Source organism: Anas acuta, chromosome 4 (genome assembly GCF_963932015.1).
Source record: "Anas acuta chromosome 4, bAnaAcu1.1, whole genome shotgun sequence".
Classification (NCBI taxonomy): Eukaryota; Metazoa; Chordata; class Aves; order Anseriformes; family Anatidae; genus Anas; species Anas acuta.
In genome coordinates, this window is record NC_088982.1 from 12,113,175 (window position 1) to 12,128,061 (window position 14,887).

General features: G+C 41.3%; 2 protein-coding genes across 2 annotated transcripts in view; one reads left to right on the forward strand and one right to left on the reverse strand.

Annotated features, from left to right (window-relative positions):
• MAN2B2 (mannosidase alpha class 2B member 2) overlaps positions 1 to 10,715 on the reverse strand; it is a 29,026-nt gene extending 18,311 nt beyond the window's left edge. The window contains exons 1-5 of the mRNA XM_068679857.1: positions 10,451 to 10,715; positions 7,699 to 7,845; positions 4,007 to 4,112; positions 1,567 to 1,739; positions 585 to 700 (exon numbers count right to left, since the gene is read on the reverse strand). Coding sequence (XP_068535958.1) covers positions 585 to 700; positions 1,567 to 1,739; positions 4,007 to 4,112; positions 7,699 to 7,845; positions 10,451 to 10,678 — 770 coding nt within the window. The 5' untranslated portion in view covers positions 10,679 to 10,715. The remainder of the gene's footprint in view (positions 1 to 584; positions 701 to 1,566; positions 1,740 to 4,006; positions 4,113 to 7,698; positions 7,846 to 10,450) is intronic.
• Positions 10,716 to 13,619: 2,904 nt separating this feature from the next.
• The window catches only part of PPP2R2C (protein phosphatase 2 regulatory subunit Bgamma), a 186,729-nt gene continuing 185,461 nt past the window's right edge, over positions 13,620 to 14,887 (forward strand). The window contains exons 1-2 of the mRNA XM_068679858.1: positions 13,620 to 13,788; positions 14,033 to 14,116. Of these exons, the coding sequence (XP_068535959.1) occupies positions 13,773 to 13,788; positions 14,033 to 14,116 (100 nt within the window). The 5' untranslated portion in view covers positions 13,620 to 13,772. The remainder of the gene's footprint in view (positions 13,789 to 14,032; positions 14,117 to 14,887) is intronic.

A 14,887-nucleotide genomic window follows, 5' to 3' on the forward strand; every position in this document is an offset into this window, starting at 1 on the left:
TCAGTTTAAACACTGATGATGTACACAATCTCAGCCCAATATAATGCTGAAAATCTCCCATAGACAATCAATTAGCAATAGCCAAATCCCTGCTGAGCTTCCTGGAGCTTTTAAATCTCAACTTTTCAGGCAGAGAAACAAAAATCCCAGTCCTGCTTTGGTTATTTTCTGTTTATAGTAACTGATTTGTTTCACATTTTTATTTATTTTTTGATAGGAACTGACACAATATATATGTAGATGAAAGTTATACCCATGTTCTAAGCCTCCAGGTGGTAGAAAAGATTAAAGTCTGAGAATATTTTGAAGCATTTCTAATGCCTGTCAGTAGAAAGTGTCACTTCTGAGGATTCAATTGTTAGTTAATGAACAAACTTTACATATTATGGTAGGTAGTGGAAGGGTGCTTAATAACCCTGATTCAGATCTACAGAGTCTAGACGCGTCCTTGACCTACCACACATCTATGAAGCAACGCAGAAGAATACTGTTGAAAGAAAACAGGCAAAGAAAATGCTTAAGCTCTGACCATATAAACTCTCAGAAGCAATCAATATTTCTGCCTATTTCAGAAATCTTCAGACCTGTTTGAAAAAGGTAGTTGCGATGGGGTACAGTAGCTGTACTGATCCATTACATGGGTGAAGATCTGCTGACTTTCAGATAAAGAAGGAGAGCCCTGCCATACGAACTGGAGTCTCTGGAAAACAAGAAAAATAAGAAATCATTACCCCAATGACAAGCACAGAAGTACTATTTTGGAAGCCTCCAGACTGTCAGCTACCTGAAAACGTTTAGATGGGAAAAGATTATCAGAAGCTCATAAAAGTAGAAAGGAAGAATCACGATACACTGCAAGCTTAAGGTGGTAGGTCCTGGCTTCATTGGATTCAACAGTAATCCTGTTTTCTTCAGGGACGCTTGAGTTTCATGCAACATTCATAAAATTTTTGCCTAATGCCCAACTCATACCAGTGAAATCCCTTTATTCGCACATAATTTAAGGCATACAATTGACAAACCAGGATCCAGCATTGTGTTATGAAAAGAAAAATCTTTACTGCATCTGCAAGTAAACTTTGAGCTAGAGAAGGCAGAACTCGAAATAGAAATCGAATGCAGCAAAATAATGTTTAGCTGCATCTGACTATTATCACTTTTACAGTCACAAATAAATGCTCCAAGCATGACAACCACCAGCCCCAAACACACACTACACTTTAAAGCTGTTCATAAAAACAAGATATCTAAGGTTTTCTCAGGCAGAATTGAAACCCATTCTAAAAGCCTCCAATTCTAACAGTCCTGATTCCAGGCCCGCTTATTCTCTCTCTGCCCACCTGCCCATACTTTGCGTCTTTTTCAGGCTAGACTATATTTTGTTCTTGACCAGAAGCCAAAGACGTTACTGACAGACACAATGTATTTTAATATTACCAACATGCAATTGGCGTGTTACTTTTAGAAAAATACCTACATTTTCTTGCACAAATCTGGTATGCCTTTCTTATTGTAATAGTTTACATTATTATAAGGACATGAATTTCAGTCCTTGGGTATTTTTACCTTGTTTTTCTGCATGTCAGCCTTCAGATCATAGTCAATTCGAGAGATAAGATGAGCATTAAAACCAGCCAGAGCAAAAACAGTTGGTGTTGTAGCTGAAGCTCCAAAAGGATCAACGTGCCAAGAAAACTGAGGCCTGATCCCAAAAGTTTCATATAAAAACCCATGGCCCTCTGCAAAGCAAAATTTGTTTACATTAGGAATACTCCTACAAGTTCATCTTATCAATGTAATATGCATGTAGTATTATAGATAAGCACTTAAAGGATAGCTCTTCGTTGATGTTTTCCAAAGCATTTAAAGTTTCAGGAATTTAATGATTCACAGCAGAAACTTCCACATTGGCAATATTTATTTTACTCTGCCAAGTATAACTTATTAATATCATAAAAGATGAACAACAAACAGGAATTATGATTAGATACAGGCCTGGGAAACTACTTAGAGAAAGATTACGTTAAGGCTAATGGGTTGAAGTCCGAGTTTGTGTTTGCTAAAAATCAGACAAGTCTCAGGAAATTTCAGTCTCACGTGAATGGCAAAGGAACAAGTGAACAAAACTAACATGAATGTGACTGAAGATCATAAAAAATAGAAAAAGTCAAAAGGTTAACAGCAATCTTGTTAGATGTTATTTACAACTAATGTTATTAATATAGTATTAAATTGAGTTTCAATTAATAAATACAACCACGAAAACCAGAAAGATCAACCAACAGGATCAACTCAGACAAACCATTTAAATAAAAGTATACCAACCAGATAAGCAGTTGCTTTTAGGAATAACTTTAGTGTATTGCACCATGATTCTTATTGTCAAAAAACAAACAAACAAAAAAAAAACAGAGAGAAAAGCATATGTTAATTTTATACTTCTGGAATTTTGCACATAACTACTTGAACATAAAACCACTTCTTCTCATTTTGTATTACTTCCATTCCAAAGACCATATTTAAATAGCTGAGGTTGCAAAGCATCCTCTTTTCACTTCATCTTTTCCACAACTGATGTCTTTTTTAGTGAAAATTTTCTCAAAGATTGAGTTTATTTTAATTCTTCTCACTGAAGCACACTTTTGACACAGTTTGCTAGACCCTTCCTAAACACAGCTAGGAGAAGATAGGAGATGTAGACCCCAAATATCTGCACTGGATTTCTCTTTTCAAGGTGTACTCATCACACAATGCGAGGATACACCTTTTGCTAGCAGGTCCTCCTAACAGTGGAAACTGAGCTGAGTGTTTTCAGGAAAAATTAATGGGTATATTAAAATATATTAATATTTCTGTTCTTGCTAAGTTAACTTGTAAATTTTAATCTTTTTTAAAAAAAATATTTAGGTTTAAACACAGAATGGAATTTTAGATTAGAAATAATGATTTGTGCAACTGACTCCAATGAAATAAGAAGCTATATTAGTGTTTAAGAAATGGACTCAACAGTCAATATAAGTATTGTCTTTGGAAAAATCCTGGCTTGGATGTACAAAGCCTTCAGAACCACCTATAAATGCAGAAGTCAGCTGAAAATAGATATTCATTCTCCCTCCTCCTTGTGGCCAGAGTGCGATGCAGTGACTCACTGAGAAGCAAATCAGCTGCTCTCCTTGTGCTCCTGATAAACACTGACAAGCAGGGAACATGGCCAGTGTTAGTGCGCAGGCAGGTTCAGCAAATGGAAATGCTGCTGTCTGAACTGCATTACTCTCCTGTAAAAAGCTGCCCAGAGTATAGCCCTGAAACAGGCAGGGTTTGTATCAGCCACGACGGACAGCTGGTGCTAATATATCATTTTACCCTCCAAAACCACGCCATTCCCTCATGACATATTGTAGACATCTACAGCGTGACGGTGATATAAAGTTTCCTTTTTAATTTTTTTTTTCCTTTAACCAAATGGAGATAAGCCAAAATACTAAAAGACCCTTTATGCTATCTGATGGAGAGACATAACATACAGAGGCTTGAGTTAATGATTATAATGAGGGATTTCTTCATCAAGCAAGATTTTCAGCTAAGTTAAGATGACCTTGTTGATATTCTGTGGCCCACGTTCTGCAGAAGACTTTGCCTAAACAATACAACCCCCTCACACTCCGAATCATTATCAGGTATTTTCTTCCAGAGTTTCTCAAACCCTCAGTTTCACCATAACTATCTCTGCAGGAACTTAAGCTCTCAGACACAAACTAAAAAGGCCTCTGTTTCAAAAGAGTTTATAGTTGACATAGACTTAACTACAAGCCAGTAGTTCTTTTTTCTTCTAAATGCAAGGATTTTTTTTATACAGATGACCCATCAGCAAATAAGAAGAAATATCTTAATCAGTTCCTAAAGAATAGAAAAAAAATAATAGCAAAATTGGGGTGGAGAAACGAAAAAGCAACCACCCCCAAGGTCATCACAATGATAAACAAAAGCTAAATGCAAATACACATACCTGACAGCTGTAAAATCTGATCATCAATTAGTGTCACAGCTTCATCGTGCATCACTTGCCCTCCAATGACAAATTCCAGTTGTCCCTCCTGAAGCAACTGATGGACCTAAGATATAGAAATTAAGACATCAGACATAAATTTCATCTCAGTCTTATCCAAAAAGGCTGCAAATTCATTTCAGATCACAGCTTATTACCCAGACACAACACTTGTCAAGAAGGCATCCAGGAAAAAAGTGGGATAACAGGCTGTCTGTACTGAGTGCTATCAAAAAGAGAAGGGCAGGGTGATGGGAGGGGAAGCAAACGAATATGCTGCACAGTGCACCGATCCACCCAGCTTACACTGAAACCAGGTAGTAGGCACGGCAGATGTACCTCCACACTGACCTGGTACTCATCAGTAGAGATTTTGATCATGATGAAGTACTCCTCATTAGGATTTGATACTATCTAAGCATCACTCTTGCCCCCACACAATTGCAGCAGCCTAGAATCCTGCCTCAAGGTAGCTAGAGCTGGAGGATTAAAAAAAAGATACTCTTGTTTCTCCTAAAGTCTTCCTCCTGCTGCATCCTGGCTTTGAAACAGCATTAGGAAGCCGGATGAGCAAGCAATGTGCAACTCCATGCAAGCAACAATGGCCAGGCTCCTGGGGCTTCCTCTAGTACTTCAGTAACAGATTGGAGACCAAACCTGGTGGGATCCAGGAAGAAGACAGAGTGCTGTGGCTATGCTCACACCTCTTCAATACTGTAAGCATCGACCTTGCCTTCAGAGGTTGGACGTAGGAGTACAATCAAGGTTATTTCAAATAATTCTGAACTACAGACACTAGTTTCAAACAAACAAAAAAACAAATAAGAAGTGTGTCCCCCCCCCAGAAAACAACAACAACAAAAAAACAGCCAACTGAAAAAAAGAAACCAACAAAAAAAGCCCTGAAGGATGGCAACTCTTCCTAGAAAATAATAAAATAAAGGGAAAGTTTCCAGATTTTTTTTTTTCTTGAGAAAGCTTCTCTTCCTATGTTTTATCAATAAATAGATATTTCACATGTAGTGGGTTTGCCCATATGATTAAACATGCTGCTGACCTTCTTTACTATTCTTTTTCCTAGTTTACAACCTGACAACATATTATGACCTGTACAAGATTTTATTTAACTTCAACCACTAGAAACAGCAAGCATGCCACTAAATGCAGCTTTTAGCAAACTTGCTGGATGTGGGTGTGTAGGAAAGGGGTAATAATCTATGCCCCTTTCTAAAAGTCTTAGAGGCTTCTGCTTTTATCATAGTTACTTCGCTACCTCAAACTTCAAAGATACATGCCTCAAACTTTCAGCAGAAATTCTAAATACATATTTTATTCCTCACCATTGTTTTTTTTAATTATTTTTTTCTTTTTAAATCTGTCATGCAGGATGCTAGTTCCAGACCTATTATGCTTATTTCCCCAGGAACCTTCAGTGAATGCCCCTGTGTCTGCTCAGATACGATGCCAGATTGTCAATTTTGGTTATAATCATTTCTCTCATTCACAATGTTGTGAAAATGCTTCAGGGCTCAGCATTCATAAATTAGTTCCAGCTGACTGTGGTGACTGATTAGCATGCTGGGAGACCAGATAACTGATATCTGGTGTCAGCACAGAACTGGTCCTGACCTACATGAAAAGCATCTGTAGCTATTATTCCCCATGTGGATGGATGTCCAAAAAAGATACCTTTGAACCAGACTTTAGGCCATGGAAACTTTATTTTAAGTTTCATGGAATCACAGCGAGGTTGAAAATACTGAAAATAATAATAATTCAAGTAATTTAAATTATATCCAACCCCAGAAAACAGAGAAATCTGTAAGAACATGCCCTTGCACTGACTTGAATTGGGAAAACGCAATAGGAACCTAGGAAAGAGACACAACAGTTCTACAAGCAGCAGGCTGTTACAGCAGTAGGACATATCCATGGACCTTGGGACAACTCGTACTACCCTTACATCAACCCATTCATACATCCCAGCTACAAGTGGCTACATATCTTTTCTCCCCCCTAGTTAAAACACCCAGACATCACGCGGGAACAACATGCACAGAGAACTAAGAGGTTCACATCTGGCTGCGTACTGCTGCAGCCCACTTCACTCCTATATATGCTTTTGTCTGAACCGTAAAACCAGCCTCAGTGCTCAGGCTGTGGTTTTAACTAATTTTTAATGCTGATACTACTAATCCAAAGCAGATTTTCCAAAATAAACCAGAATTAAATCCTGTATTTCAAGCAAAATACTAAATTAAAACCTGTGGGATGTACCACAGAAAATAGTTAATGCTAGAGTTCAAGTGGAAAAAGCAGGACAATAACCACAGAGACCTAATTTCAAGGCCCAATATTTGCAACTTGCTAATGTGAAAAATGCATCACTTATCAACAAGCTTCGTAGCTTCTAGAAATTTGACGTTTGACAAACAGGTTTCACAGAAATTTGCTTTTAATCACTTTACTTTTATAATAGTTTCTTGAAAAGTTAATACAGAACTGACTAAAATGCAGAAAAGCCACAAGAATCTAGACAAGAAAATTAAGGGCTGAATCCTAAGTACTAGTTTTGTGCTGCTGAGGTCAAACATGATAAACATTTACTCTTTTAGATATCACAGAATGGGAACTACAGGGAATTATAGGCCTTTTCTTTACAGCTTGGCTTACTGCCACACAACATCCTTCAAATAAGAACAACGTCCATTAGAAAGAATACTCTCCTGTCCTGCACAAAGCAGTTCCTATGCTATTTTCTTTAATTTCTCCACCCTGGATTTGTAATGCAATTTTCTAATTAAGAATAGAGAAGAGATCTGTGCTGCAAGGGGCAGGTACGGGCAAAGACTGCCACCACAGCAAAACCTATTTACAAAGGTCAGCCGCACACAGGTAGCAAGCTATTATTTAAATATGAAACATTACAGACAATTCAGAATTTAGTGAAGGACTAGGTTTAAACAAAAAACAGACCAGAGGTGACTTTTTCATATGACACTTTACGCATCTAGCACTTTCATAGAACCACTGACTATCCTGAGTTCCTCTGGCATAAAAAAGAAATAATAAACATAACTTCATTATGTCCTTACTAGGAAAAAAAAATAAATCCTTGAGTTAAAACTCTTAAGACTGAAAAGGATCACAGTTCATAAATAAGCAAACCCAAGAAACAGCTATTGTTGTTGAATCCTACATTTTTCTTTTTGCTGCACTAGCCTTGTTTAGAAACCTTTTTTTTTGAGCAACACTTAACTGGAAAGAAAGAAGTTCCTTCTTGTGAGCAGCATTACCAGTTTGTAAGCTTCAGATGTTTGACAGATATTGGTGCAACCTCTTTCAGAATCACCCAGATCTTATACTAGCATGCCCCCAAATAAAAAAAGTCACTGATGAAACAAGAATTGCTAAGTGTAAAGAGTCTTAGTGCAAAGGTTACTACCTCCTACCGCTCTGATCTATATCTGGGGTTCTAACCTCTTGAAACTACCTTTAGAGGTAAAGTCCTTTCATAAGAAGTGCTAGATTCCCAGACAGATGGCAGAAGATATGGGTAAAAAGCAAATGCTGAAATACTTTGCCCCCTCCTTGCCCTCCGAAAAAAGCATGGATTCCTTGTTAGCAGTACATTTGGCTCTAGTACAACTTACCTGCTGCTTGTGTTTATCCGTGGCTACTGCATCCCACCAGAGTCGAAAGAATTCCTGCTCCACAGCAATAAATTTGCGTTGCTTTCCTTTCATTAGCTCTTCTACAACAGATGTGTAGACATTTGCTGCATAAGCATGCATACTCTCCTGCAAAATAACACAGAAAAGAAACTGCATTTTGGAAAGTGGTGCTTGGCCTACATTGAAGGGGCTGTTTTGAACACTCATGGGGCTCGATATTAAAGAGATGAAAATGTCAAGTTTGTTGCAAACTTCTTTTGTACTCTCAGAAAGGCTGAGGTCTCTCTGGTTGTATACACCCTGTGTGCCTTTGGTTCCAAAAACCATTCTCCGATTGAGGACCTGACCAGATCATGCTGTAGCTTCCCACAAGATCAGCAGACATCAATAAAAGTTTTCTTTTTGATCTACTGGGAACAGCTCACCCTATCCCTCACTGCTTACCTTACACCCACCATCAGTACCAGGCATGGTAAGCCTTTCCACCAATGTAGTTGGAAAGAAATCCACACGTCTGCTTTACCCTTCCATTTCTGCTCTACTGCTGGCATCCTGAATTATCAGAATTGTTTTTGTAGAGTATGACTGTGCTGTGGGTGTGTGTTACTGGTATAATACAGTTATACCTAAACTGTAAATTATTCTACTATGACCCTAGAAGTTTTAGTCATGAAAAATAAAACCACTCTGCTAGATGATTTAGTACAGAGGCAAAGGACTCAGAACAAATCTGACTGTTGACATAGAATCATAAAGCGTGAGAATCAGAGCATCTACTCCATGTGTCTCCTGCTCCTAAAGCAACTTCGATTCCAGAAGGCCTATGGATTTTATTGGAATGCAAATATGGGAGCTATATTCATCAGATAAGGGGGTTCTTGAGGTCCCTTCCAACCCCTACAATTCTGTGATTCTGAGACCCATCACGCAGTTATATCCTATCATATGGTATCAAACAAACAACGTCATATTCATTTAAAGTTGTGCAAATGATGATATCTTGGGTACACTTTTCCTTGCCAGAAAAACTGCTTGGCCATATGCAGTGTTTCACCCCTTACTTAACATCAAAGTGATATACAACACCTAAAGGCAACAGCGGAGATCCCAGGATTTCCTGCAGTGCCTGTGTTTTCTTGCAACAGTTTCTGTATGTATCTAATAGCATAGTTATTTTAACATCAACAACATTGCCTTTCTACTTAAAGCTAATGATACATGCTTGAAAATAAGCACCACAACACAAACATGCACCTGAAACTGATCAACAGATCCCTCATCCAACTACAAATACTGGGCATGATACATAACATATGAATCCATTTGGGCAATTTTCCTGTAAGAAAGAAAAGCACACTCTGAAGAACAGGATGATGTGAGCCAAATCAGAAACTAACTTTTCCTATCCCCTTGCTTTCCACAACTGAAATCCAGCTATCTTTGCTAACTGCCGCTAGAAAAGCAAAAAATTTTCAGTGTAGGAGGAATGGCTTAAAATACTTCAGAGCTTATCTAAATAATTGCTTGTTCAATTACTTTTCAATCATTTCTAAAGGACTTTTTATAATCAAGATTATGATTAGACACTTATTGTTACACAAAGTGAAATTTTAACTAAGGGAATAGCCTTCAAATTTTACTATTACTCAATAGTGACATGCTCAAATGCCTGCTAAGCTTTCATTTGTCTCACAATTGGCTGCAAACAATATAACCTAAAATCCAAGTATATTTACAAGGATTACAACATCGTGCTCAATTTTAATTCTGAATAGTTCAGTGGAGTACAATATATTTTAAGAGTTGATCAAGGACTCCTCAAACATGATACACTACTAACTTATTCAGTATGGTAACCTATTGAAAATATTTTCTTGATGTATTTTGGAGATTAAAGCAAACCAATCTGCGTCATGACACAAACTTCAGCTACACCAGAACTCCTGCAAAGTTTATAAAGCCCAGCGGTCTGGGTTGGAATCGAAAATTGTTGTTCTCACAAGCCAGGCTACTTGCAAACAATAGTAAAAATTGTTCTTGGTAAGACATTATCTTTTTTATTATAGTTATTCTTAAGCATGCGATGTCGAATCCCTCTAGCAAGTAGAGCATCTGCAGCATCTTCTGCATCATCTAAAGAAATTCATTGTAATGAAAAAAAAAAAAAAAAGGATGCAGAATTTAGACTAACAAATACAAAGGGCATAAATACCCCACCTGATTTTATTTTTGCTCTGCAACTCACTCACTAAGCATAAATTTTGCTGCCATACTTCCGTAGCCCTATGCACCGACTCTGCCTCGGCCAGTAGGGTGTCTCTAAGGACTGAGAATTTCCTTCAGTTTTTGGCTTACTAAGAGGACACTCTGAAAGCCCAACAAAGCCTGCCAAGCAGCTAAAGCACCCTTTGACAGCTGGAAAGTTTTCCTTTTTAAAAACAGCTCCAAAACCCACCGCGAGCATCCCACTGAACGCTGGCAGCAGGAAACCCCACGCGACGCGCGCAGTCTCTAAGCCAGCCCTGCCTTCCCCCGTCAAGGTGATCCCACAAAACCAGGCGACCAGCCGCACTGCGGGACAGACTGGGGGGCTCTCCTCTCAACGATTTACGCCTTATTTTTTCTTATTTTTAACGCAGCACCGGGCTGAGGAAAAGCAGGGAGGCTCAGCCCCGCCGCCCCCCCTCCCCGGCCTGCCTGCCTGCCTGCCTCCCTCCTCAGCGGGCCCCACCTGCACCGTGTAAACCCAGCCGACGTCCATGTGGCTGTGGGCGACCACGAAAGCCCGCAGCTGCCCGCGGCCAGCAGCCGGCACGATGAGGCTGAAGAGCAGCAGCAGGGGCCCCATGGCTGCTCCACAGCCGGCTAGGGCCGGGGCCGAAGCCGGGGTTTTCCTCACCGCGTCCCGCCCCCGGCCGCCCCCCGCTCCGGCGCCGCCTCCCGGCCGGGCCGCCACCATCTTGAGGGAGCGGGAGCCGCGGGCCTGCTCGCCAGAAGGCGCTGCTTTTTTTTTTTTTTCTTTTTTTTTTTTTCCTTTAAAGCACTTTTTGGTTAAATCGGAGGATATGAGGAGGGGAATTGGTCCTAGGGGGTGGCTGGAAGCCCCGAGGTGCTGCTGGTACGTGGGGTCCTTGCAGCAGGGTGCAGGACCCCGTGAAAACCACGGACCCCCGGGAAGTAGCTGTTAGTGCTGCCCCTGGAGCTGTTTTATTATTTTTTTGTTTTCTTTCTACAAAACCATATTGCTCAGGGAAGTGTTCCGTTCTTCATCCTGGCCGACTAGAAATCCCAGTGATTTGTTTTGGTGGAAATTCTCTTTGGAATGGAATTCTTTATTTCTGGGCCTGGTACTGCGATGCGGATTATTGTCTTTGCGTTCTGAAGTTGTAGCAAGATTAAATTTTATTTTATGGGGTTGACCTTCTGATCCCATTTAAATTGGTTTTCTCACTTGCTTTCTTACTGTTAGTGAGCGCTGGCTGCTGTGCTGAAACTGAAACAGCCATACTGTCAGGTCTGCTGATAGCCCTTGTGAAAAGGGAAAAAGTCCATAATTAAAAAATGTTATATTGGTAAGGCAGCCCAGTCTCCCCAGAAATTTGGTCTGCAGTTTCTGTTTCTGTCCAATATAATACTATATTAAAAGCCCAAATAGTTCTTTTGTTGATTCACTCTTCAAAGTACACAGTAGTATACTTCTGGCTACCCAGCTTAAATTCAAGTTTGAGTAAATTATGTGCTTTTAACAATGTTACACTCCTGCAATGATAAAAAGTATCACACCAAACTCATTTCCAGCAATTCAAAAGTAAAGGAAGTCGGCTGAAAGCAGTATCTGCTCGTACCTTCAAGTTTTGTCTGTTGATTTAGAATTCATAGGTTAACTAGATTTAGTTCAAGCAGTTGCATTGCTATTTGTGATAAAACCATCACAAATAGTTTTACAGTATCCCTCTACAGACTTGCACTGATAAAAGACAAATTCATGCTGAACTTCTTAGCCCTTGGGTGCACATTAACCCACCTCAATATTTAAGGTACATGTAGAAACAGATCATACTCTAAGTAAGATCTGTATCTATCTTCCCATTTTAGGAAGAAAAAGAAATATATAACATACTGACTTACATGCCAAACTGATTTTTTTTCACCATACAAAGTGAGTAAATTTTTAAAGTCCATAATGAAAAACAGTATGTAACTCAGTAATACTGAGCTGAAGAGCATAAAATCACTACATTTTATAAAAATATGGCTAATATGAATGAATTCTCCTACAGCTGGGCCCTTGTTTGCTTATTAATATGGGAGACTATAATTTTCTCCAAAAAGAAGAGGCTTGTACTGGAATGTTAAGGTTAATTTTATTTAATACTTTGTGGAGAGCAATCAAGGGCTGTAGGTACTTTAATGAGAGAGTTAGTATCTTTAAGCAGCTGGATGAAGCTTTAATACAGCTCTGTGATATCTGTTTTTCCCCAAATCATCAGCTTAAACCTTTTCAGTTCCAAGAAAGCGAGCACACATCCAGCAAACATATGGCTTAGAGATAAATATATATACACAGTCTAAATGAAGTGATGTTCTTTTACCTCAGAAGGTATTATGGTCTTGTAATTTAGGTGAAGTTCCCAGGAAAGCTTAAGCGTTGGCATTTTGCTCTGCTGCTAAAGTAGCTGAGAATGTTTGCAGACTGTTACTCCCATTTTAAACCTATTTCCATCAGAACATGTAATTGTCCTCCTTACTCTTTCACACAGGTCACAGTATTACCCTGTCTTGTACAGAGTAGAGAAGAACATACCTGTTTGAACAGAATACTTATATTAGTAAAAATCAGATCAAACTACCTACAGCTTATGAAAGCACACACTAATCTAAAGGCATCAGGAGGGTCTTCATGTGCTACAAAACAGAATGAAGGTTGGCATATCACATAGAATTTATGGCAAAAATAATGGAGGATCCCGTGTAATTGGGCCATGACAGCTGCCTACATTGATGTTTTATTCTCTTGTGCTCCTAATCTCTTACCATGGCTTAATTATGGCCTTCCTGTACTATTTCTTAAGCTTTTCTCATTTGCCCGTAAAAAGTGTGCTTGCTTATTTTTTTTTGACATGAGCTATGGTATATGTGGGCCTCTGACATTGTCGCCTCAAAAAGACAGATCTAGGCACAGTGCTGCCAGCTGTAAGCTAAAAAGTCACAATCTTTGTGTTAAACAAAATGCCAAGAAAACCACCTGGTGTACACAACAATTAACATACCTTTAGATTTCCCTCCTGTGGTGTTTTTGGGGTGGATGTCTGCGCGAATAAAGACGTTTATAAAGTATGCTTGCTATAACTGACTGTTTCAGCACTTTCAAATTTTCTGCTCCCCTAACAATTTTCCAGCCGAAGCAAGTGTCACTCCACAGAGCACTTCGCTTTACTTGATGAAAGGTTTGCTTTCTTAGTTACCTTTCACGCATGCTGTGAGGACAGCCTGCGGATCCTCGGTCCCGAAGATGAGAAACGCTCTCTAGCCTCACAGTGATTTTAGCGTGCGTAAAACCTGAGAAGTCAGCTGGCATGTGCAGCCTCCGTCCCTGACAGGCTGCACAGCCCAAGGCAGGTAAGAAGCGAAGTGAAGTGAAGTGAAGCGTGGCACGGCGGGGCGCCCTGAAGGGGAACTCGGGGACTGAGGCTGAAAGGGGAGCACAGAGGAGGGATGAAGGAAGGCTGGCGGGCGGCCCCATGGCAGCCGGCCGTGCTGAGGGGGGCTCCCCACAGGCCAGCCGGGCCCTCTGGCACCTGTTGGGGCCGCGGCGGGTCCTGGCGAGGCTGCGCCGCCTTCCCCTGGATCTCCGGGCGGAGCCTTCCCTGCCGCCCGTCCTCCCTCCCCCGGCTCCCTCAGCGCCCCGAGGCAGCGCTGGCTGCCTGCGCCGCCCGCTCCGCTGGGAGGAGGAGGAGGAGGAGGAGGAGGAGGCGCCCCGAGCAGCTACCGGCGCTGGGAGCAAAGCAAAATAACAGTTCAGAGCACTGGGCACCTTCCGCAGGGCGGCACACATGTCCCAAAAGCAGGGTATTTCGTTAACGCTCCCCCTCCTCCCGCCTCGCTGTAGCCCCCTCTCATCCCTCTGTTCCCTTCTCTGCCCCCTCCGTCTCTCCTTGCCCTCTTCCCCACTGCTGCGGCTTGTCCTCTCTCCTCCACCCCACTGCCCCTTGTCCCTTCCTCAACCTTCTCCCCATGGCCCCATTCTCTCCTCCCTGTGGGTGCTGGGTGCCCCAGCCTGACCATGCCTTTGACCCTCCTCCTTCTCTTACAGTTGGCGGCCCCCCAGGCGACAACAGCACGGTTGATTGGTGCCTCTACCAGCTCAATGGAACAGCCGAGTTTGAGGTCTCTGAAGGTGAGTGCAGGGTGCTGTGGTTCAACCCCATGGCCACCACCGTGTCTTGTCACCTGTGGGTGGCTGGCAGGCTCGAGGCTGGCCGTGGCACAACATTGCGGCCAGCAGGGATAGCTTTGGGTGGTGGAGATGCTGTCAGCAGGAGGGGATTGCAGTGGGGCAGCTGGAGATTTGCGTGCCCCGGCCTCGTATAAGTGTCCACGCTGGTTGTCTTCTGCTGGGAGATGCTGAGGTTTGTCACTCATGGCCTAGGTGGCATCAGTCTTCTTAGCCTTGACGTCAGCAACTGCAGGTGCAAGTGAGGCTGTGTAGTACACGTGGAAAGTTTTCTTGCCTTCTTTTTGTTTTCTTGACTTTGAAGAGGTAACCTGGAAAGTTTTCTTTTTGAATATTCTGTGAAAAGAGAAGGAGCAGCCTTTGAGTGCCAGGGCAAAAACCCTTCCCCTCTGGGTCTGAATCATGTGTGGTTTTGAATATCCACAGCGTGCTTCAAACTTTCGTGTCAACCTGTAGTTTCTAGTATGTCCTATATGTAGCGTTGCAAATGCCAGAGAGTGTATCTCAGTGTCTCCGCTGGTTTTGTTTCCAGTGAGTTAAGTGGAGCCAGGACCTTGTCTCAAAGTTTTTTTGTTTGTTGTTACCATGTGCTTCTGAGGGGAGTGCCTTACTGTTTGAAAGGGCGTAAATGAACATTACAAGTGCAAGCTAGACTGAAAAGCTTTTTAGTAGGGAGGAAAGTGAAAGGCTGTAATAGATTGGGGTCAGGTTAGG